The 21,519-nt window shown below is 45.4% G+C and overlaps 1 protein-coding gene and 1 long non-coding RNA gene across 3 annotated transcripts in view; one reads left to right on the top strand and one right to left on the bottom strand.

Annotated features, from left to right (window-relative positions):
* LOC142830211 (uncharacterized) overlaps positions 1-10,563 on the top strand; it is a 30,504-nt gene extending 19,941 nt beyond the window's left edge. Inside the window, exons 2-3 of the long non-coding RNA XR_012905255.1 lie at positions 1,190-1,383; positions 10,431-10,563. This is a non-coding gene — a long non-coding RNA (uncharacterized LOC142830211). The remainder of the gene's footprint in view (positions 1-1,189; positions 1,384-10,430) is intronic.
* ICOS (inducible T cell costimulator) lies at positions 932-17,836 on the bottom strand. Of its 2 annotated transcripts, none has more exons than XM_075933811.1 (6): positions 17,671-17,836; positions 9,995-10,036; positions 8,562-8,900; positions 6,972-7,084; positions 5,986-6,076; positions 932-2,336 (listed from the first exon to the last, which is right to left on the bottom strand). In XM_075933811.1, exons 1-5 carry the CDS (start codon positions 17,726-17,728, stop codon positions 5,987-5,989), a joined length of 642 nt encoding a protein of 213 aa, XP_075789926.1. In that variant the 5' UTR covers positions 17,729-17,836; the 3' UTR covers positions 932-2,336; position 5,986. The 2 variants fall into 2 exon arrangements, with proteins under 2 accessions (XP_075789926.1, XP_006114302.1); XM_006114240.4 differs by lacking the exon at positions 932-2,336 and adding an exon at positions 3,414-5,292.
* Positions 17,837-21,519: the final 3,683 nt, after the last annotated feature.

Genomic DNA, 21,519 nt, shown 5'->3' with positions numbered 1-21,519 from the left:
CCCCCATGCAAACGGGAGCCCCCACCCCCTTGGTACTGTCCTCTGTGGCCATGCACAGTCTGGTCCTCATGCTAATGAGCAGTTGCAAAGTTGCCGCATCAGGTGTACCAGGATGCAGCGGCAAGGTGGATGTGGCAGTATCAGACTGGTGCCCAGAGAACTGGTGCAGGATTTACAGTGCGAAGTATCTTCACTATTTCAAAGGGCTATTTTGAAAGACGTTTTGTGCTGCAGTTAAATGCTTCCCCTTGATCAGCAGAGTTGACTTCTCTGTATCAAACCGGGACCTGCCGCCACATAAGATCTTAGTACTCTGAGGCAACAGCCAGCATAGAAATGCTCCTTCCATGACAATCCCCTCCCTTTTTCATCTCTCCAGTGCACAGATCTGCTCCGTTTCTTTGGCTGAGCCTCTCTTCCCCTCTAGTGAGTGGAGCTCCTAGTCCTACAGCAGAAATACAAATCGCAGCCTTTCCAGGGAGAGAGGTTGGGCAGATGACTTTAGCAGTGATGGACTGGCTAGCTCTGGGAGGGGTATACCGAGCCTTTCCTCTCTGCTGCCATCCATTTAACTCTAATCCATGTCACTGAGTGAGTCCCAGCTCCTCGGGGACCTCTGCATGGACAGCTCCAAGGAAACCCCCTTGTGGACACAACTGAATTTTTAAAACAAGCTGGCTAGGTAGCCTGTGGTTTTTGCCACGTTACAACTTCTCCATAGCAACATACACAGGCACAGACTTTCCAAAGTGAACGGGGGAGGGGGGGGGTGCGGGGAAGGGGAGGAGAGGGTTTGACCTTCCCCAACCCATCCATTCACCAGAGTCCCAAATTCTGTAAAACAGCTGATCCCAGCAAGCAAGAGACACAGGGAGGAAGGGGGCTCACAGTGGTCCACAGGGCTAACAGGCAGCTGGTGCTAGGGAGGGCATACTGATAGGGTGGGGCTGCCAATGGGGGCTCCAGCACCCACGGATGTGGCTCATTTTTGTGAATACGGATGCAAATACAAATTTTTATATCTGCACAGGGCTCTACTCAAGGAGCCAGTGCCTATGGAAAGACACAGACATGCTGAAATCTCTCTAAATCTGAGCGCAAATAACAGTGTAGTGATACTCGTGCTATAGATCCCAGTCTTGAATTCCTTGGTTTTACTCAGGTTCCAGTACACTTTCCCCTACTCTAGAATACACCCTGTTGGACCTCTGAAGCTGGCCGAGGATGGCCCAGAAAAGCAAAGAGAGGCCCAGTGGATGGCGGCAGCAGCAGAGTGAATGACAATGCAGCAGCAACACAGAGTGAAGAGTGGCAAGTGAGGGCCAGTGGTGGTGGCAGCAAAGGCTTTGCTCAGTGTTTCCTCGCACCCCACCCCCATGTCAGGTGAGTGTGGCTGTGTCTCTGAACTCTGGGTCTATCAACCAAGGACAGCAGCTGTGAGTGGGGCGAGGCAGAGGGAGCAGCGTGTTCAAGGGACATTTTGTTTGTTTGGACTTCCACACCGCAAGGTAAGAAACGGAGGCAAGGACCACTGCCCAATGTTCTCTGGAGCAGTTGGATGTATTCAAATCATGGTTGTGGTGTTTTCCCAAATTAGTGCTGGCTTCCTTCCCTCTTTTCATAATTTTTTTTTCTCGCTATATGCGGACTCAGGGCTTGTGAGAGGGTCTCTCAGAGGTGCAGAAAGGGGATGTTTTAATTTTCCCAGGTCACTGCATGTGGGCTTGAGTTGGTTTCTCTGTTAGAGTAAGAAGAAGCTCTGGATATTGATCCCGGCCCTTGTGGCTGCCAACGGCCCCTGGCAGAAGGGTTACGTAACACTACCTGGTTAGTAAGGTTGAGTTGAGCCTAGTTTGCTTGTAGTTAGTTCTAAATTTCCATTTTAAGTGTTTGTTTACAACTAGAAATTATCTGGCAATTCTTTGCTAAAAGTATCCAGGGGCAACCTCTGAATGTAGAGTGTAAGTAACGGAGGGTGAGGTTCTCCATAAACAAGCAAGAACAATCTTTAGTTCTTTCATTGTGTAAAACACATGGACTTTGTTTTTTTACCAGTGCTATTGTCAACGAGGCAATTGCTGGTGAATATTTTCAACGCTTTCCCAAACCTATTACAAATTGAACAACTGAAGACAAAGTATGGAACACAAGCAATTGTGGCTGTTCAGAAGTTTGTGTACATTCTGCTGTATTCCTAATGTAACAGTAATGATATTGCCAACTACACATGGGAAATTCAGCTTGCTCCTGCTGGTATTTCAAATTAGCCATGTTGAGTCTCTCAAATGCTCTCCTCCTGGATGCTGCTTTGCTGTTTGTCCATACAGCTATCTGACCTGGAAGAGGGTTATGGAGTGAGGCTGGTCAAAAAATTTCATTCACATTTTTGGGAATATTTTGAATTTATGCCCCTCCCCATGCACACTTCCCTCTTTTCCATTTGTGTGCACCCCATAAAATGAAACAGCTTAGAAAAATTAGGCGGGCAAGAGGAAAAATGAAAAGATGTCTAGGGGATCATTCTCTCTCTTCATCCTCAATTTATTGTACTCAGTTTGTGTGTCAGCCCCCACCCTTCCCCTTTCTGCCACCCGTACCTTCCCCAGTCTTGATCTTTTTTGATCTTTAGCATCTGTAGCCCCAGGAAGTAACATCTCCCAGCAACAGCCCAAATGTTCTCTGAGCTGCTTTCAAGGTGTGCATCTGTGACTGTTATTTCTTAATACTGGCTTCCTTTCCATCCAGCTGCTGTGGTTTCAATTAACACTTTCAGTTCAAGCAGGCAGCAATACAAAACTGAATGGGGAAACAGTCCCATGTAATATTCATAACAAAGAAAGCCATGGGCACTGTGTGATTGCCCCCTTTGGGGAGGTTAGATCCTTGCCACCTCTTCTTCTGTGCCCCTACCCCACCCATGGGAGCCCTGAGCCTGACCCCAAACTACAGCTGGAGGGGCCTCAGCTAAGCTGTCCCACTCCTTGGCTCAGCATGGGCTTGGGCTGCTACCTGCTGGCCAGATCTCCAGGCCTCTGGCTAGAGCTGAGTCCCTCTGGCTTTCAGGGAGAGGGTTAAAGAGGGAGGCAGCAGGTTGCCTTCCAGGGAAAGGGCTGGAGGAAAGGAGGGATGCAAATGGTGGGGAAGGGGCTGGAGGAATGTGACATGCAGCAGGAACCTCTGGAGTGGAGGGAAAGAACTAGGAGGGACTCACCAGCTGGCCATTGGCAATGGGAGCTTCAGGGAGTGGTGAAGCCGAGCACAGATGGGCCAGGCATCCTGTAGCGACTTGTGACCCACTGCCCATGAATAAAGCAAGTATCTCCCAGTTCATTCTGCCCCCTCTCCGTGCCCGAGGGGTTTATGTCCTCAGCATGGTGGCCTGCTGGTTCCCAAGCAGTCTCAGGGTTGCGGGATGCAATAAAACTCAGGTTTATTAAGAGCAGAGTGATCTCATGCGAATCAAAGGAATAGTCTAGTCTGAAACTTCCCAGAGCGTCTCCCGAGGGGCTCGTCTCTGGAGCCACGGGTGAAAATGTGACATGTCTAGAACTGGGCATCCCCCACCCGACCACTTGGGCAGACTTGCATCATGTCTATTGTCAGACCCAAGCTCCAATCTCTGCACTGTGGGAATTGGCTGTTTCATGAGATTGCTTCACAGTGGGATAACAGGCTCTTTGGGACTCACATGGCTCTCACATTCAGGACATCTCTCAGGTGTATGGGAGCGAGGGATGGGTATCTAGCATCTTCCATCTGTAGCTCCTCAAGTGGCTTACCAAGAAGGCAGCATCCTTCTCCCCATTGTACAGAACGGGAAGTCCTGGCCAAGGTCACCCAGCCTGCCAGTCAGCACTAGCTCCCAGATCTGAGTCTCAAGGCACAGACATTCTGGTTTGTTCTTTCTAATTCAGTCATTAGAATGTGTTGCTTCTCTTCACCTCCATATACTTGTCCGAAGGTGGGTCTGCTTGGCTAGGTGTGTGTGACCCTTGCCTGCAAAATCACCATGTTTGGGGCCTGTCCTTGTGGAAAAGCCCTTTTGAGGCAGTTCAATTGAAACTGCCCTCCAGTCTATGGTTAGCTGTCCCTGACTGCAAAGCCGCCTTGCTTTGTCTGATTGATAGGAAAGGGGAGTATTTCTTGCCCATATTTCTGCTCTCAACTGCACTGTGCGCAGCCTGGAAGATTTTCAGGTTTGATTCCCAGTGGGCCATTGAAGGCACAGTATTAACAGATTCTGAAGGCGATGGAGGTTTTAAGCTGCTCTAGGAGTGTGAAGTAATCTCCCATCCTTCTGGGGAAGTGAGAGAGGTCTGATGCAAAGCCACAAAAGCAAGATAGTGCCAACTTAAGACTGAAATCTCCATCTTCCTCTGTTCCCAGTTAATGAAGGGCTCTCAGCTCTCTTCTGCTCTTTTGAACCTTACACTTGTGCTATAATACAGATAAGTAATGGGATGGGTGGGATGAGGAGGCTGTATCTTGCTTTCTCAGGTAGCGACCGATTCTGCAGTCCTTACTTAGCTAAATAAGACCAGCAGTCTCGAGCCTTTAAAATAGAAAATATACTCTTGCTCATCTAGAAAGAATTTGTCATTTCCCCAGCTGTACATGGAAAAGAAGGTTCCTGCAGTGTGGGGTGTGAAGATGTAGTGAGAATCCAAACTCCAAAAGGCTGCGCAGTAACTGAGGTTTTCAAATGCACTAGAAGATGCATTATATTCTCCCAGTCTCACCCTATTGTCTGGAGTCCTTATCCAAGGGACTCCATGTGCGTGCGTGTGTGTGTGTGTGTATACACACTAAAGTATGCTAGTGCAGTGCTGTTCAAAAGTTTGAAGACCAATCTATGAACTGATATCGCCAGGCTAAACTTGCCATAACACATAAGTAATATGTGCAATAAAATGGCAGCTGGCAGCTGCAGTGGGCCCTGGAGGTAGTTCATGTGTTTTCAGGGAGTGGTCTCAGAAGAACCCTTCTGCAGAAGGTGTAATATAATCGCACTGTGCATTATCGCAACAATACCCTTGGCAAAGGAACATTCTACATTTTTCAGCTACAAGATTTTGTTGTCATCATGCTTGCGGTGCATTCAATGCGTTTGGCCCTGCCCAGGTTAATACAGAATATCTAGAGAAAAACACCACTCGCAATAGCTCTAGAGCTAATGTCTCATTGTTGAGCAGATCAGTATCATGTGTGTTCAGTCTGAATCTCTTTGGCTGTGAAACTGACATTTTCAAGTTGCTGGAGGCTGAAAGTTCCGGGAAACTTGCAAGTTCATACCTGGGACAAATTTAAAAAATTGTTATAAAGAAGCCTGAATCATTCCAGCTTCTAGCTCTGCTCCACCTCTAAATTGTGGCTGGTTTCTATATAAGGGTCAAATGAGGCAGAAGCCCATGACACCCTTCCCCACCTGAGCCAACAGCCACAGTCTGGCCTTTATTATAATCAGCTGTAGCTTGATAAGCAAGTGTCCTGAGAACTGAAATCTGTCCTTTCTCCTGAGTCATTTGGGAAAGATGTGTTACCCAATTGATTTGGCTTTAAGTTTGCTATTCTGGTTGGATGATACCATACGCCCGTCTAAATTATAACAACTTACTCTCATCATAACACAGGCCTCTGAGGATGCATCTATATAGCACCCATAGCTCGAAATAAGCCATGCAATTTGAGCTGTGCCAATTGCGTAGCTTATTCTGAGTTAATTTCGAGAGAGAGCACTATTCCAAAACATCCTTTACTCCTTGTGGAGTGAGGTTTACCGGGATGTCAGAATAGTGAACCCATTCTGTTTCAAAATAACAGGCTTGTTTCACGGAATAGCTATTTTGGAATTCCAGAAATATCCCGAAATAGTACCACAGTGTAGATGTACCCTGAGAGTCAGTTGGAGGCAGGTCACGCTAACTTTCCCCACAGAGCCTATTGCTAAGTAGGTCAGAAAGATTTAGTAAAAAGATGTAGTACAACCTTACAATCCTGGTTTTCTAGCTGCATTCACTGCTGCCATGGGCATATATTCGCTGTTGAACTCATGGGAGTTGGAGTCGTATTGCTTTGTCTGCAAAGAAAATGCCCTGAATTTAGTTGATAGTCTCCAAAACCCACCCTGGGTGATGTTCTTCTCTAACGTTCACGAGTTGGAAGAGGAAAGCAGACTCTTGCCAACAAAATGCTGCTGCTTCCTTCTACGGCTGCTATGCCCTTTTGGACTTAAGAGGTTTTGCACCAGAACAGAGCTGCAGTTCCTCCACCAATTTGCTTTCCCTCCTGAAGAAAACAACCCAGTGAATTGCTTCCAAAGCCATTTTCACTGAGCTGGGCAGAGTTGCTTCCTAGGCCACCACGTCTTTAAATCAACTGAGGAAAATGAACCCTGAACTGCTGTCACTGAGGACTGGATGCCCGTGGTACACAAAAAAGTCAGTTTCTGCATTGAAACCCATCACACTTAAGCTGTGTCTACATTGGCACCCCTTTCTGGAAAAGGGATGCTAATGTAGACTTTGGAATAGGCAAATCCCCGCGGCATTTGCATTAACATGGCTGCCGCTTTTTTCTGGCTTGGGGAAAAGCCGGAGAAAAGCGCCAGTCTAGACGTTATTCTCCGGAAAATAAAGCCTTTTCTGGAGGATTTCTTATTCCTACTTTCAAGTAGGAATAAGAAATCCTCTGGAAAAGGCTTTATTTTCCAGAGAATAACGTCTAGACTGGCGCTTTTCTCCAGCTTATCTCCAAGCCAGAAAAAAGCGGCAGCCATGTTAATGCAAATACCGCGGGGGATATTTAAATCCCCCGTGGATTTGCCTATTCCAAAGTGCTACATTAGCATCCCTTTTTCCAGAAGGGATGCCAGTGTAGACACAGCCTTACTGTGTGTGTGTGTCTCTCACACCGAGGGCCAGACTGAGCAGGCATTGGCTTTGGACCAAGGGCTATGCAAGGGCATCACTTACCTTCTTTCTTAAGCAACAGGCCACTATGCAGCAGATACAGGAAACAATGGAAAATGCAGTGATCCCAATAAGCGTCCATGACATCACTTCTGATACCAAGCTGGGTTCTGCATCTTGGACATATTAAGAAAATGGAAGATGAATAGTAGCCATTATTGCCCACCCCTCTTTTGTATGAGCATGATCTGAAAAAAAATATGTGCTGGGAGGGGGGTGGGTTACCAGCTTTAATAGGATAGTGACCCAGCTTGCTTTTAATTTTTTTTTTTTCAGGTTTTGCAACCCCGCCCCCCCATTTGAAGCAGTGGGAGCAATGGCAGAAGCTAGTGTTTTAGAGGGATGGGAATGATGTGACTGGCTGGTGTGGTGATTCAGCTCAAGGCAGAGACGCTGAGTGAGAGGCAGCAGTGGTCCGGGGGGGTTGTATGGGGAAGAAGTAAAAGAGGCTTTGGGGCGGGTATTGTTAACAGAGTGGAGGGGGCAAAGGACAATGTCTCCAAGGAGACCAGGGCTGCAGCATGGCTGGGCCTGCAAGGCCCAAACAGGACTTAAGTTCATGCTCAGTCTTGGGAGCCCATACCCAGAGGATGGGTGAGAGGGATTTGGAAGCAACACTTTGGATAGAACGGAGGGAGCCAAGATTAGACAGCCCAGGAGAGGGCCATAGTCACAGCATGAGGTGATAGAGAGATTTTTAAGGTCAGAAGGCAACATTAGGGCAGCAGGTTGGACTTGGCTGGGCGCTGGGCAAGGTGGAGGGGGCTTGGAAGGAGGGCTTTGGCAGAAGGGAAGGGTCTGGGGGCAGGCCTACTGACGGGGGCAACTGTCCCGAGTCCTAGCAATTCTAAGTGACCTGGAGCTTCCAGCTGTTGCCACTACTACTGTGGGCCCCGAGTCCTTGAAATCGCTGCCGAAGTGCCACGTGGCGTGCTCTGGGCAGCTCTAGGGGTTCGGGGGGCAGTGCAGCAGGCACTGTGTGGCACTGAAGGCTGCCCCCGCCCCTTCCACCCGAGGCCCTGCCCTTTCCAGGAGCGCAGAGCCAGCTCCCCACCACTGCCTTCCCCAAGGGCCCAGTGGGGCTGTCGGCTTCTCTGGCTGGGGGCTAACCTCCCCCAGCTAGCCCTTCAGCATGACTTGGGGCTTCAGCCACTGCGGCAGCAGCCAGGACCTTGAGCCCTTTTAAATTGCTCATCGGCGGGCCTGCTTGGTTACCTCAGCACTCCCCAAAGTCCTGGGAGGAGGAAAGAGAAGAGCTGGAAGGATGGCTTGATTATCCATCCTACCAGGGAACTGAAGGCTTGGGTGGACAGATGATAAATCTGCTCTGCTAGAACAGAGACACTTGCAAGCCAGCCAAGAGGAGAAGTCCAAGAGACAATGAACAGGAACTCAGCAGACGGATGTTAGTTCAATAAATGTGGATGGACTCTGTCCAAAGTTACATAAGGCTTTGACTGTGACTCAGTTAGGTAAATCTCAGAATGTATGTTTTTCTTCATCTATAATTAACTCCCGCCTTGCATCCAGCATCTTACATGAAGGACAATGTATTCTATCTCTAGAATAAGGAGAGAGGGGCTATGAACTTACCACGGATATAGAAATAGATTTCATTTACCCTACAGTCTATGTAAGGGGCAGGCAAAAGGATTTCCAGGCAGCAGATATAAACGCCAGTGTGCTTGCTCTCCAGATCTTTGAGAATGAAGGACATGTTGTTCCCAGAGTGCACTGGCTGACAAGAGCTGTTGTTAGTTTCAGGAACTGACGTTCCATTGTATATGTTGAGTTCACAGATTTTCTGCATCTCCTGCCCTTTCAGCAGTTTCATGCTGAATTCAGTAATATTTTTAGGGTAGTCAAAGTTGAACTTGAAGATTCCGCTGTGAAATTCAACCTTCATCTGGGTTTCAGAGACAGGAGAGTGTTCTGCAGAGAGAAATAATAATAATAAATCATGTGCGCACCATGCAAGAAACTCTCCGAGTTCCTGTATCAAAACAGGTAAATGTAACTGTAGTACTGAAATCTACAAAACTGTGGGTGTCCAGAACTGATAGTCTTTGAGCCCATAATGAGCACTCTCTTGACAGCATGAAAGAGAGAGAGAGAGAAAAAACTTTTTATATCGCTTAGGGATACCCTTAAATTCTCTTCCACCTTGTTGCTTGGCACATTTAATATTCAGATGTGGAAACAAGGGTAAAAGAGGTTTTAAAGATGCTGCTGAACAAATAGGTGCACTATGAGGATCTGAAATACCTCAGTGAAAGCTAGTATAGGTCACAGTTAGTGTTACTGCATATTTGTTGTTTGTATTATGGCCATGCCCACAGGCCCACTGATTCCAGTACTGTGTAGATAACAGTTCCTGCCCCCCCTCAGAAATTCATAATGTAAGTAGACAAGACAAACAAAGAACAGGAGAAAGAGATGATCCTTTTCTTCTTTAACAGATGTGTGAGTGGGGCACAAGATTTACCTGAGGTTGCAAAGTGGTAGAATGAATATCGATCTCCTATGACCCAGTTCAGTGTCTTATTCACAAAATCATCCTTCCTCTATGCAATAGCTATTTGGTTTGATGCCAATAATTGACATGTTTATAGCTCCCCTTATCTTTTGAAGCTTGCTGGATCAGGGGAAAGGAATGTCACCCCATGCCTACTCTAATAATCAAAAATCTACCTCCTCTCTGGCCCCAGATGTTTATGAAAATCCCTGAAGTGAAACCATCACCTAATGTGCAGCTGAAATAATGCTTGCTTGCTTATTGCTTGTTTGCTTGTCAATTAAACGACCTGAACAAGGACCTCTTGGTACCTTACAATTTGGCTTTTGTAGGAGTCAGCAGCAAACAGAACAGGGAAACCCTTTGGCCAGATGCATGAATTGCAATGTCAATTGTAAAGAAGAACCCGTTTCCATTTCAAAAGCAGCGTATCATGCTATGGAAAGACCTTGACAGCTCTCTTAATTCAATTCACTGAAATATTAAACATTGTTTTAAAAATGGCTCTTACCTCTATTTTTGCATAGTTGATGTGACGAACAGGGATTAGCTCCTGAAAAATAAAATGTAATTTGCTGTTTAAAAGAGCTAAGGGGTCATAATGTGATGTTAAGACAGCGATATTCTTTTCTAGTGTTTCTATTAGGAGCCCATGAAACAGCAGCCAAGTGCTAACAATAAAAGCAAACAGTAATATCATTATGAGACATTAAAATCAGAAGTTAAAGAGCTTGGTCCAGCATTAAGATCAGTTGCTATGTAGCATTCATTAATGCAAAATATAGATAATACTTATGTTTTATGGGTGTTCTGAGCAAGTAGAAGCTGAAAGTTAAGAAATTTTGCCAAAAGCTACAGAGCAAATTGGTGTAAGACAGGATTCAAAATCAGAAGGTATCTGATCATGTTCTCAGATGATAGTCAAGACTTTATTTGTCTCTTATCAGGGCTCCTAAGATCAGAAGGATGTCACAGCCAACTGGACACAGAAGTCTGGCTATTTACTTGTGATAGTAATTTCAGTAAAGCATTCAGATGTCACTTGGATTGACTCACTTCAAGCAACTTTATTTTGTTATGCTAGGGAAATAGACTGACCATGGTTCATTATGAATTTTAATGAGCCAACATATAATTGCTTTTATATTACAGTATCGTCTAGAGGCTTCAGCCAGACTCAGACCTTATTGTACTAGGTGCTGTACAAAGTGGTTCTAAAATACAGTCACTGCCTTAAAGAGCTTGTAACCTCAAGCGGCCTTTCATATTCATGCTCTGAATTTCTTTTAATCCTTGTTCTCCCACTTGCCTGTTAGCCGGGGCAGTGTGATGCGTCCCTTCCCCACTGTCCTCACAACATTGAGCGACATGTACATTCCAAGATACTTACTGTTGTTTGAATATTGATTAAACACCCTCTGAGGTGTTCTCATTGGCTGGTACTATAGAAACAAAACATTGTCATCACCCTTGTCTGTCTGAATCATCCTCTTCTTCTGTTATCTCGCTGCCTCTAGTCCACCGTGCACAGTCAACAGCCTTTGGCTGATGCTATGATCATTCTAATAGTCTGTACCACTCTCTGGGCTGTTGCCATATATGCTGACAGTTTGGACAGTGGTGATAGGACCGAGGGGTAAAACACCCAGTTGGAGTATAGATGTCAGCTCCAGGACACTCACCACTGACCCCAACTTGTTGTACAATAAAGTCACAAATACAGAAAGTGCCAGCACCAAGAGGAAGGAGGAACACTGAAATAATTGTTGCTGCTTTGAACGTTCCTATGTGAAATTTGATTGGGGGGGGGAGGGAAGTTGTTGTATTATTGTTAATTAGCACTGGCAAAATCATTACTTAACATGTCTCATATTAGGGTCTGTTGTTGGACAGTTTTAAAATGAGGCACCCCAGGAACAAATCGGGAAGGAAGAAAATAGTTGAAAATGTATCATTGTAATGGGCAGGAAGCTTACAGTGTTTGCCTTGTATTTTAAATCTTAGCTCATATTTTTGGGTATTGAATTTTAGATTTGTGGTTCAGTTGCTTTGGTTAAATAGGGACAAATTCTGATGCACCTTCTAATGTTGCACAGCATCTCACTCCACAAATAGCCCCATTGATTTTGGTGTGGCTATGCAATTATGAATGCTCAAGCTGGCCACAAAGCTTTACGCAGAAGTGAATTTCATCCAAAAAGCCCACCCAGACTACAGTGTGCAGAACCTGTTGAGGAGCTGGTCCACAAAGAAGACAGCAAGCTAATTTTGTATGAGCTAATGTAGTGGTTCCTTTTGTTTAAATAGTGATCTATCTTTTGTTCTGATGAACATAGTTGTCATCCTTGCTGATGACCAGTGCATGCCTCTACTCCCAGTCACTGAGTGTACAGATCATGTGAAACTGTGACCAACATGGAAGATGGGCCCAGAACTGTAGCCATCAACTTCCAGGAAGACTGAGACTGATGAGATCACTTCACTGAGTAAACATTTTCGTAAGTATGATGCAATAATCAGTCTTTTGGGAGTAACAAGTGACAATGTGACAAAATGGGGAATTACTGGCCAGGCAACGGTGCTGCAAAACATGGGTCTGGGAGTTATAGTGGATAATAAATCGAATGTGCCAACAATGTGATGCAGTTGCAAAGATGACTCCTGTTCAGGGGGTAGGAAGAGGAGTGCTCATGAAAAGTATTTGTTCCACTCTGTTCAGCACTGCGGAGCCCTCAGCTGGACGGTTGTGTCCAGTTTTGCCAGGCTGTAAGAAATGTGGACAAATGTGACAAAGTCCATAAGTGGGCAATAACAAGGATAAAATGTCTAGAAAACCTGAGCTATGAGGGAAGACTGAAATCTTGGGAGTGTTTAGTTTTGAGAAAAGATGACTCTGGGGAAGATACTGATCCTTTTCCTACCCTCAATAGACAAGAAATAAATTCAATCTGCAGCAAGGAAGAATTAGGTTAGATGTTAGGAAAACCCTTCTGTTTATACAGACAGGTACTGGAATAGGTTACTAGGGGAGGTTAGTGAGTCCTTCTTGTTGAGGGTCTTTAACAGGTTGGTCAAATACCTGCCTGGCTTGGTCTAGGTGTGCATGGTGCTGCCTCAGCCCAGCGGCATGAAGAAGATGACCTCCTGAGGTCCTTTCCAACCTTACCTTAGTGATCCTGTGCTTATCCTAGCATATAGAAAGCAATGCCTGTGAATGAGGTTTTAAAGATGCACAAAAGAAAAGATCACAACCAGTTTCACAAGCTTACTTCCCACCAGCTTTGCCACTAAAAGTTGTATTTTGCCTTGCCAAAATGGAGACTGCCATGAAGCGTTGCAAACATGCCTCTGAAATTTACAAGATGACTAAGACAGAGAATAGTTTTCACTCCAATTTCTAACTACCAACCAGTACTGGATGGAAATGACTTGCTCAACTGTGGGAACCTCTGAACCTTTAGGGTGTGTCTAGACCAGTGTTTCTCAACCTTTTTTTTTTGCTCATGACCCCCTTCTGAGCCTCATTCATTGTACGCCTGGCAGTTAAGTTTGGGTGGTCCCCTCAGAAACTTACTGTGCCCCTAATGTTCTGTTTTTTCCATGTGGCCCCCTAGAAGGAAGGCGTGGCCCCCTGGGGAGCTATATGGCCCATGTTGAGAACCACTGGTCTAGACTACAGGGTTTTGTCAACAAAAGTGGACTTTTGTCGATAAAACTATACCTGCATCTACAATACCGCTGACACCTAACGTCAACCGAACTCGGCAGTTTTCTCGATGGTGGTAAGCCTCATTCTACGAGGAATAATGCTTTTTGTGGACAGAAGGCGTTATTGCATCTACACTGTCCTTTGCGTCTACACTCTCATGTCGACAAACCGGCTTGCTTTATCTACAGAACTGGATGTAGTCTAGACGCTCTTTGTCGACAGATTGACAGTATCTGTTGACACAGCCTCTGTTGAAAAAAGCCTATAGTCTAGACGTACCCTTAGAGTTCCTGCCCATAGCTAGTGGTGGTGTCTACTATCTTCACTGCAGCTTTAACATGTGTTGCAGTTTAGCAAAAATCCTATTCCCCCAGTCACTTGGAATGGGTAACATTTCTGACAGGACAGTAAAACAGTGTTAGCTTTTCACTGACGTCAAGCATGTCATCTACATCATTGTGGAGTGAGAAGGCAGATAAGAGATGTTGTGCCCCCACAGTTAAATTTCCTTTGTTCCAGGATCAGATGTTATTTGTGGAACCTCATCAATCCAGGATAACTAATTAGATGCTTTTGTGATGTCACTCTCTAAAATACAGGTAGATGAAGTGTGTGGGGGGGAGAGTATAAGCGCTGTTTTTTATACAGAGTATAAAACAGCCACGTCTGGATTAAAGCATTTGGAATGGAGCCATCTGACTTTAAGGTTGGGGGCGTTTCTTTAAATTAAAATCAGGCGACAGTAACGCAGTAGCACTGCAGGTCTCAGACTGTGGGTCAGGACCCCAAAGTGGGTCATAAGCCCAATTTCATGGGGTCACAAGGGCTGGCTAAGATTTGTTGGGGCCAAGGGCCAGAACTAAAGCCTGAGCCCCACTACCCAGAGCAAAGCCAAAGCCTGAGGGCTACTGCAATGGATGGGCTTTGGTTTTGGACCACCAGTGAAAGTAACTTAGAATTTCTTATAGCTACTGTCCTATTGCAACCCAGGTCCCTGCAAGCCCTTTAAATAGCTCCCTACTGGCTTTTGCCGCAGCTCAGCCAGCTCTTGTTGGAGCTGCGCACCAGGGCGTGCCCCCTTGCTTTCATCTCTGCTTTGGGCCCTGCCTACCACCCTGCCTCAGTTGGGGGACAGGGATCAGGCAGGCTCAAGTTCAGTACCCCCTCCTGGGGTCATGTAGTAAGGGGTTTGCAGTGCAATGAAGTCTGAGTGCCCCCTCAACAGCAATAAGAGAAGCAAGGGTTACAAATTCACACAAGCAGGTGTAACTCTGGATTGCAATGGAGGTTCTCTTCGTTTAGCCTGGTATAAGGAAAAGCAGACTCTGGCCACTTATCTGTTGACTTCCATAAGAGATTAAAATATGTTTCCACCTCTGACCTACCAAGATGCTTCCTGAGGTACACCTTCAATAGGGCCAGTGGGCACTTTGGATTTCGGCACCAGTGGTGGTTGGCTGGCCCATGACCAATAGGTGTTTTGTTTGCCAGCTGGCTACCAGCTACTACTGGTTTTCAGACTGGTCAGTGGCTGAGTCATTGCAAACGGCCCGGATCAAACCACAACTAGCTAGATCCTCGTTTTGGACCTGGGAGTTGAAGGTGGGACAGCAGGGTGGAAATAATCTTGGACTGTGGCAGACTTTTGTTTTTGTTTTGATGTTTAACTCTCAAGAACCCAGCCTTAGCTGTAACTTATTCATGAAAGTCTACAACACAATCTCAGCAGGAGGTGTTGGCTGCTGAAGGTGAGCTAGGACTACTTTTTTTTTCTTCCAGTAGCATAAAGAAAAAAGATTTTTAAATGATTGTAGCACTGACCCGTCAAGCCATTCTACGCAGTTACACTTTGACCTCCATTAAACTACTGCCATGTCTGGAGTTCAGTATGTGCATCAGCCTTTGGAGCCTGATTCTACAGACTCAAAGAGCAGTGCAATCCTACTGGGAAAATGGAGGTGGTCACAGATGTACTACTTGCCTGTCCCATGCTATAGGATACATTGTAAATATGGGATGTATATTATGGTGGTCCCTATTAAAATGTCAGTGTTTGCCATTCAGTACTTTACCCTAGTATCTGAGATGAGCTTGGTTACTCCCTATGCTGGCCATAGGAGTTCTCTGTTGCAAGCCATGAAAACAGTTGGCAAATGTTAACTTTTTTAAATGACTATGTGAAAAACATATAATAGACAACTTCCCACAGCTGGAACCTTACCACTCTCTGCTACACAGCCCTCTGCAGTAGTGTTCCCATGACCTCCAGACAGGCAGATTGCTAATAGGGAATCTCTTGGAGATTTTAAATGTGCTGGGTAAACTTGTTTGAGGTGGAAGTTTGGAAGATAACAATGTAAAGTCTTACCAAGTAAACTGAAAGCATACAAACAACTCAATGAGGAGTAACGGTAGTCCAAATTAGGGGCTTTAGTTCGAACTATCTAGCCCGTGCCGCGTGTAGCCGTGGGCAGGGAGTCCAAACTACCAGGCATTTAAAAATGGCGGCACCTGGGAACATGCAAATAAAGCCTGGGATATTTTAATCCTGGGCTTCATTTGCAAGTTTGAATGACTACATTAGCCACCCTAGTCTGAGCTAGGGTGGCTAGTGTAGACATTCCCTAAGTTTTTGTTTTCTTCATTTAGTCCCTGGTCCTTACATGTCTTATGCAGGATCAAATTCCATTTAAGTAGACTCACTGGAAGTCTGGGTAGGGACCAGAGCATGAGGCTGCACATTCTCATAAGTGATTTCTTTATAAAAAATATGCAATAAAGTTGCAAAGACTAGAATAAATTAGAATGTACATGGCAGTTTCTGATCATATATATATTCAGAGGTCATGCTGGGGCCTGCAAATTTCCAGGCATTTTTTGTTAAAATGCTGCTGTGTTTTGTTTTTCCTACTGAGATTCTGCTAAAGTGTTGGGAAGTTGTATTTTATAAGGAAACATACTCCATACATTATCAGCAGCCTTGTTGACATACTCTAAATCAAACAGCCCTTTAGTTCACCCTGTCTTATCCATTTGATCAATAATACTACTAGTAAGTAATTATTGTGTTTAAACCAATGCAGAAAAACATTTCCTGAGAGATTTCATTTTTTCCCTTTAGAGGAACTTTTGAAACCTTCCATTTTTCTCTCTCTTTGCTCTGCCTTTCTCCCTGATTCCCAACTCTGAGGGCCAAAAAAAAAAAAAAAAAAAAAATCCGCTATCAGAGAACATTTGCAGTTTTATTCTTGTATGAAATGGGCCTTCTCCAGTGTGGAGAAGGCACATTAGTTGGATGTTTCTGCCCAAATGATCACCTGAGAAGTCGTTGGTATTGATGTCTGGTTCTCATTAATATGTTTTTAAGTTAACTTCTCGTTGAGACAAGGGCAAGCTCACACACTACATGAGATATTGGGTGAAATCCTGGCTCCAGTGGAGTCAATGGGTGGTTTCAGTCTACCTGTGTGAAGGCTTAGGGTGCTGGCACTACATTAGCTAACATTGTGTAGTATGTCATCACAATCAGAAGGGCTAGAATCTCAATCTCGCTCTCTTTTTAACTTAAATAAAAGCTTAATTTCTGCATAGAGCCCTACAAGTACTGAAATTCTCCTGATACTTTAAAGCTATTTAATTTCACTGGAAATCCAGTAGCACATATTTCTAATGGCCCTCAGCATGACCTTCCATGGAACAAATTTAAATGGGGGTTAGTGGTAATACCCACCAAGTCCCAAACTTCAGAGTATTGTGACTTCTGGCAAACCACACTGAATCCTACAACAGGATGTAGGTTAATGAGATTTCTTATTTTAATCAAATATTGACAGAATGCATGCTATTCCATTGCAGACAAAGGAAGGTGGGTTTCAAATAGGTTGAAAAGAAGTGAGGTAGGATATTATACTTTACATACTACAATACTGCAGTAGGGTACTGGAGCCCATAAAATGGCTCATCAGTGTGATGGTCATATTTGGATCAATGGCACCACACCTGGCTCCTGCTAAGTCCCTCTGTATTTCTAGCCTGCAGTGTAAATTACCTAACTCACTTATTTTCCAAGTTAAAAGAATTCCCCCTTCCCAAACATGACTCCTACTTGAAACCAACAGCTCAGTCTGAGGCTGTATTTATGCTTTTAATGGATAACGCTCCATAAGGGAAGTTGGCTACAGTGCTATAGGGGCTACAGCTAAAAAGTAACTCCAAGCAGATGAGTGAAGAATGTAAACAGCCAAAGTGTGTGCTTTTCTATGTCTCAAAGACAGAGCAAATGTTCGGTGCTGGCCCAAATTTACACCAACTTTAGCACAGGTGGGCAGGTTGAGAGTAACATCTTTCCTCTTGTCCACTATTTTTCTTAACTGTTTCTGTTCCCTTGTCCCCATCCCCAGTTACACCCTCTGATCATTCTATGGCTTAAATGCCATTTGGAAGATTATTATAAGAAGCAAAACCCAAATGCCACTTACCACAGAGAGCTTCCAACTGAAAGCAAAGGAGACCGAATGTTAAAACTCCTGACTTCATACTTGTCTAGCCCAGACAACAGCCCCAGTCTTCTGTCTTAAGGTTTCAAAGCTGAAGGAGAATTCATATTTTTGTCGTTGTTGCCTGTTTCATACGAACGGAAGTGGTTTTGTGGGCAATGAATGGAATTATATAGCAACGAAAAGGGTTTTTTTTATTTAAAATAACCCCTGGCAACATTCTAGCTATGTCAGCAGAGGTTTTGCTATTACAGGCGTCTGGGGTTGGGGGGAGGGAACTGTGTTTTTTGTTTTCTTTTCCCCTAGCTCACGTCTTTCTTTCATCTTCCCAGCACCGATTGTTTCTGTGTCATTGGCTTGCCTCATAGAATATAGGCCGCCTTCAGTGTTCACTTTCACAGGTGGCTACTTCCTGCTTAATCCATTCCTTGTAGGCACCACTATCCCCTATGCAGGCTGTGTCTTGCAAATAACCAGTGGCTAACAAACCAGTGATGACATAGATAAGAACCAAATAAATTTATGTCAAATTGCTTTGCATGAGGCACTCTCTGCCCCCAGTTTCTCTCAAACTTTGTTGCTGTCTCTTTGTTTTAAAGCTCTCAGTGGATAGAGTAAGCCTGACGGAATGGCTATACTAGGCTACACAGGGTACTTGAAACACTGGAATTCAATGGAAACGCAAGCTCAAATCCCAGGTGGCTGCTCAGCCCTCTGTCTTTCTGGGAGCTTGTTCCAATGAGACTTTTAAACCCTAGTCCATGCCTGTTCCGCATGGACACAAGAGCTCGCAAAAGCAGGGGGAGTGATGCTGTGTCCACAGCCAAAATTCTCTCACTCTGCTTTTGTTACTGGGTTCTGGGTTACTGTTTTTTTTTGTCCCAGAGGAGGCTGCACCTGTGTAGTCTGAAGAATGCTTTGGGATCCCAGGGTGACAGCCACATCCAAAGGATTATTTACCTATGTATATTTTTATTATGACAGCTCGTTGGAGCAGGGAAAACAGTTTAAGAATCTAGGGGGTTTGGTTCATTTCAACTGTATTTGCACTCGTTAGCATCCCTAAACCCACAAAGATGTTCTGAACGGAGTTAGAGTACCCGCTGGGTGGAAATACTTGGGTGACCAACTCAGACACTGTGCAGATATTCCAGAGACTGACCGTGGTTCACTTTGCCTGTGCTTTGAATGTTACCAGATATCAAATCCAGAGTGTGTCTGTGCTTGTGTGAATATGTTTGGTCAAAAACACCTAAACAGTAAGAGCTAGGACCACTCAATTTGGTAGGCAGCTTTTAGAGGGACCCTGGCTTTTTGCAGCTGAGCCAGTTCCTGGGCTGATGAGCCAGGGCAGCCTCTGGATTGAAAGCCAGGGGCTCCTGTATTCTAATCCAGCCCTCTACTGCCTTTAGCCTTCCTACCTCTTTTCTTCCTCTTAAAGTGGGGCTAATACTCACTCAGCTCCCAGGGATAGCATTTCTGAGAAAAACGAATGCCAGCACCTGTTGACAGCTGGCACACACTGCCTATTTCCACAGCACATGTCCTAGCTCTGTCGCTGGTTTTGCTGTCTCACACGTGTTTCCTTTTTCCACCCTGCGGCTCACTTCTTGTCCTGTCATTTTATTCTTTTAAAATTCTACAGGGACGTGTTCCGTTAGTCGATTTTTCCATGTATTTCTCAGTGGTTCTCAAAGTGTGGTCCAAGGACCACCAGTGTTTTGTGACCATCTTTCAGGTGGGCCACGGGCTTGGGAAGTCTGCACTGACACTCCAGCCCTGCATTCCTCTCCCCAGAAGGCTAGAACACCAGAACTGGATCCTAGAACTCTTCCCCGGGGGAGGGGCCTGAGCCTTGTGCACTAGATGCAGCTTGTAGGGGGATGAAGCAACTCTGTGCACTGCCGCTGCCTCTCCCTACAGCTGGGGGAGCATAAGTGCAGGAAACTGCTTGCCTAGAGGCTTTCCCCGATGTTCCCACTGGCTGAAATCCAGGCCAATGAGAGCAGCAGGGGGCAGTGCCTGAGGGTGCAGAGTCAGGTAAGTGCCCCTTATGTCAGACCCAGCACCCCATCACCCTCACACACACACACTCGACTACTGAGAGCTCCCACTCCCACCCTACTCCCTCATCCTCCCTTCTGACAGACCCTGCACCCTCAGCCCACTACTACACCCTTCCTCCTGCCCAGACTGTGCATCCCCTCTCCCTCCTGCACCCATTTTGCCATCATAGGGGCTGGCTGGTGGTCCGTGGAAAGATTTACATTGCGTGGGGGGGGGGGGGGGCATGGCCCAGAAAGTTTGAGAACCACTGCTCTAATGGCTTTTTCCATTCCACCTTTCCCAGCTTGGCTTCTCCTTGTGCGCTGCCACACAGAAAACTGGCCCTTTTTCAGTTGCCCTGACTCACCACTCTGGAACTTTTCCCCTGAGCTACCAAGTCATATCCTGTCTTTCAATCATATCACAAAACTTACCGTACCACAGAGATGTACACCTCATTTGCCCTTCCCATTACTGCATCTTTCCATTCTCCCCAGTCTATAAATAACCCAGAAAATCTTTTCTTGCCATTTTGCTGCTTCTAATAAATGGAACAAAACACACCTTGTTTGGCTGGGAACTGACCTTGCACTGGCCGAGGATGGGCAATATTGTCCTCTCTGGTGTATTGCTTTGTCCTATCTAATTTCAGCTGGCTCTGGGTTGCACAGATTCCTAGAAGTCACTGTGAGGATTTTGCTTCTGCTAGTCAGATTATAGACTAATAGAATCATAACCCACTAGAACATGAGAGGTGTTAGTGTCCAGTACCCTGCCCTCATGGCAGGACCAAGCACCATCTAGACCATCCCTGATAGACATTTATCTAACCTGCTCTTAAATCTCTCTAGTGATGGAAATTCCACAGCCTCCCTAGGCAACTTATTCCAGTGTTTAACCACCCTGACAGAATTCCTTACTTACTTGCTCCATTATTTTTCCTGGCACAGAAGTTAAACTGACTGGTCTGTAGTTTCCTGGATTGTTCTTATTTCCCTTTTTATATATGGGCACTGTATTTGTCCTTTTCCAGTCTTCTGGAATCTCTCCTGTCTTCCATGATTTTTCAGAAATGATAGCTAAAGGTTATATTCTCCTCTGCTGAGTTAAATTGCATCCATCATTCCAGGTATAGCTGTTACTGGCCTGCCCAGTTCTCCTCCCCACTAGCTGCTAGCGATCTCTCATATGCCCTTCGCTCATCTTTGGCCCTTTCAGTATTCTGCTTTTTTTGCCTGACTGTCTTCACCTCCCACTTCTCTGCTTCTGCCTGCAAATGGGCTTTCCCCTCCCTACTGTAGGTTGACCCTCTGTCATGATAAATAGTTATGTAAAGTAGGTTAATAGATTGATGATGTTTAATGGTATTATGGACTGTTTGGGTAAATATCAAAATGGAGTAGATACAGACAAAATGGAGTTTACAAGACATGTGACTTTGGGAAAGGGAGAGATCCTTTCTATGGAGTGATAAACAAGAACCAGTACGAAATGGATTTTCCCACCTTTTTGTGGACTGAGGGCAAACCACCTCAGAGGTTTCCCACCCAAAAGTTTATAAAAGCTCGGATGCAGCCCAGGAGGGGTGCTGTCCACCCAAGAGACAGTGTTTGCATGGGTACCGAAAGACCTGATCCAGCTGCAGACCAGTCTGGAGAGCAGAAGAGGAATCCCATCTATCACCTTCCATCCTGCAAATACCACCTGCCTGCCATCCTCTTCGGGGTTCTTTTACCATCAGCGAGGGACTCCCTGGTGTACCTCCCTGAGGGCTCTCAACCAGCC

This window comes from Pelodiscus sinensis, chromosome 7 (genome assembly GCF_049634645.1).
Source record: "Pelodiscus sinensis isolate JC-2024 chromosome 7, ASM4963464v1, whole genome shotgun sequence".
Lineage (NCBI taxonomy): Eukaryota > Metazoa > Chordata > Testudines > Trionychidae > Pelodiscus > Pelodiscus sinensis.
The sequence above is the reverse complement of the archived record's forward strand: the minus strand, read 5'-3'. Positions and strand labels throughout refer to the sequence as shown.

What these genes read in the sequence shown, in the direction of transcription:
- ICOS (XM_075933811.1), bottom strand. Translation starts at nt 17,728, where the DNA reads ATGAAGTCAGGAGTTTTAACATTCGGTCTCCTTTGCTTTCAGTTGGAA. An exon ending in TCAGTTGGAAGCTCTCTGTG is followed by an intron (nt 10,037 to 17,670) that starts GTAAGTGGCATT and finishes TTTATTTTTCAG; the next exon opens with GAGCTAATCCCTGTTCGTCA. An exon ending in TCAACTATGCAAAAATAGAG is followed by an intron (nt 8,901 to 9,994) that starts GTAAGAGCCATT and finishes TTCTCTCTGCAG; the next exon opens with AACACTCTCCTGTCTCTGAA.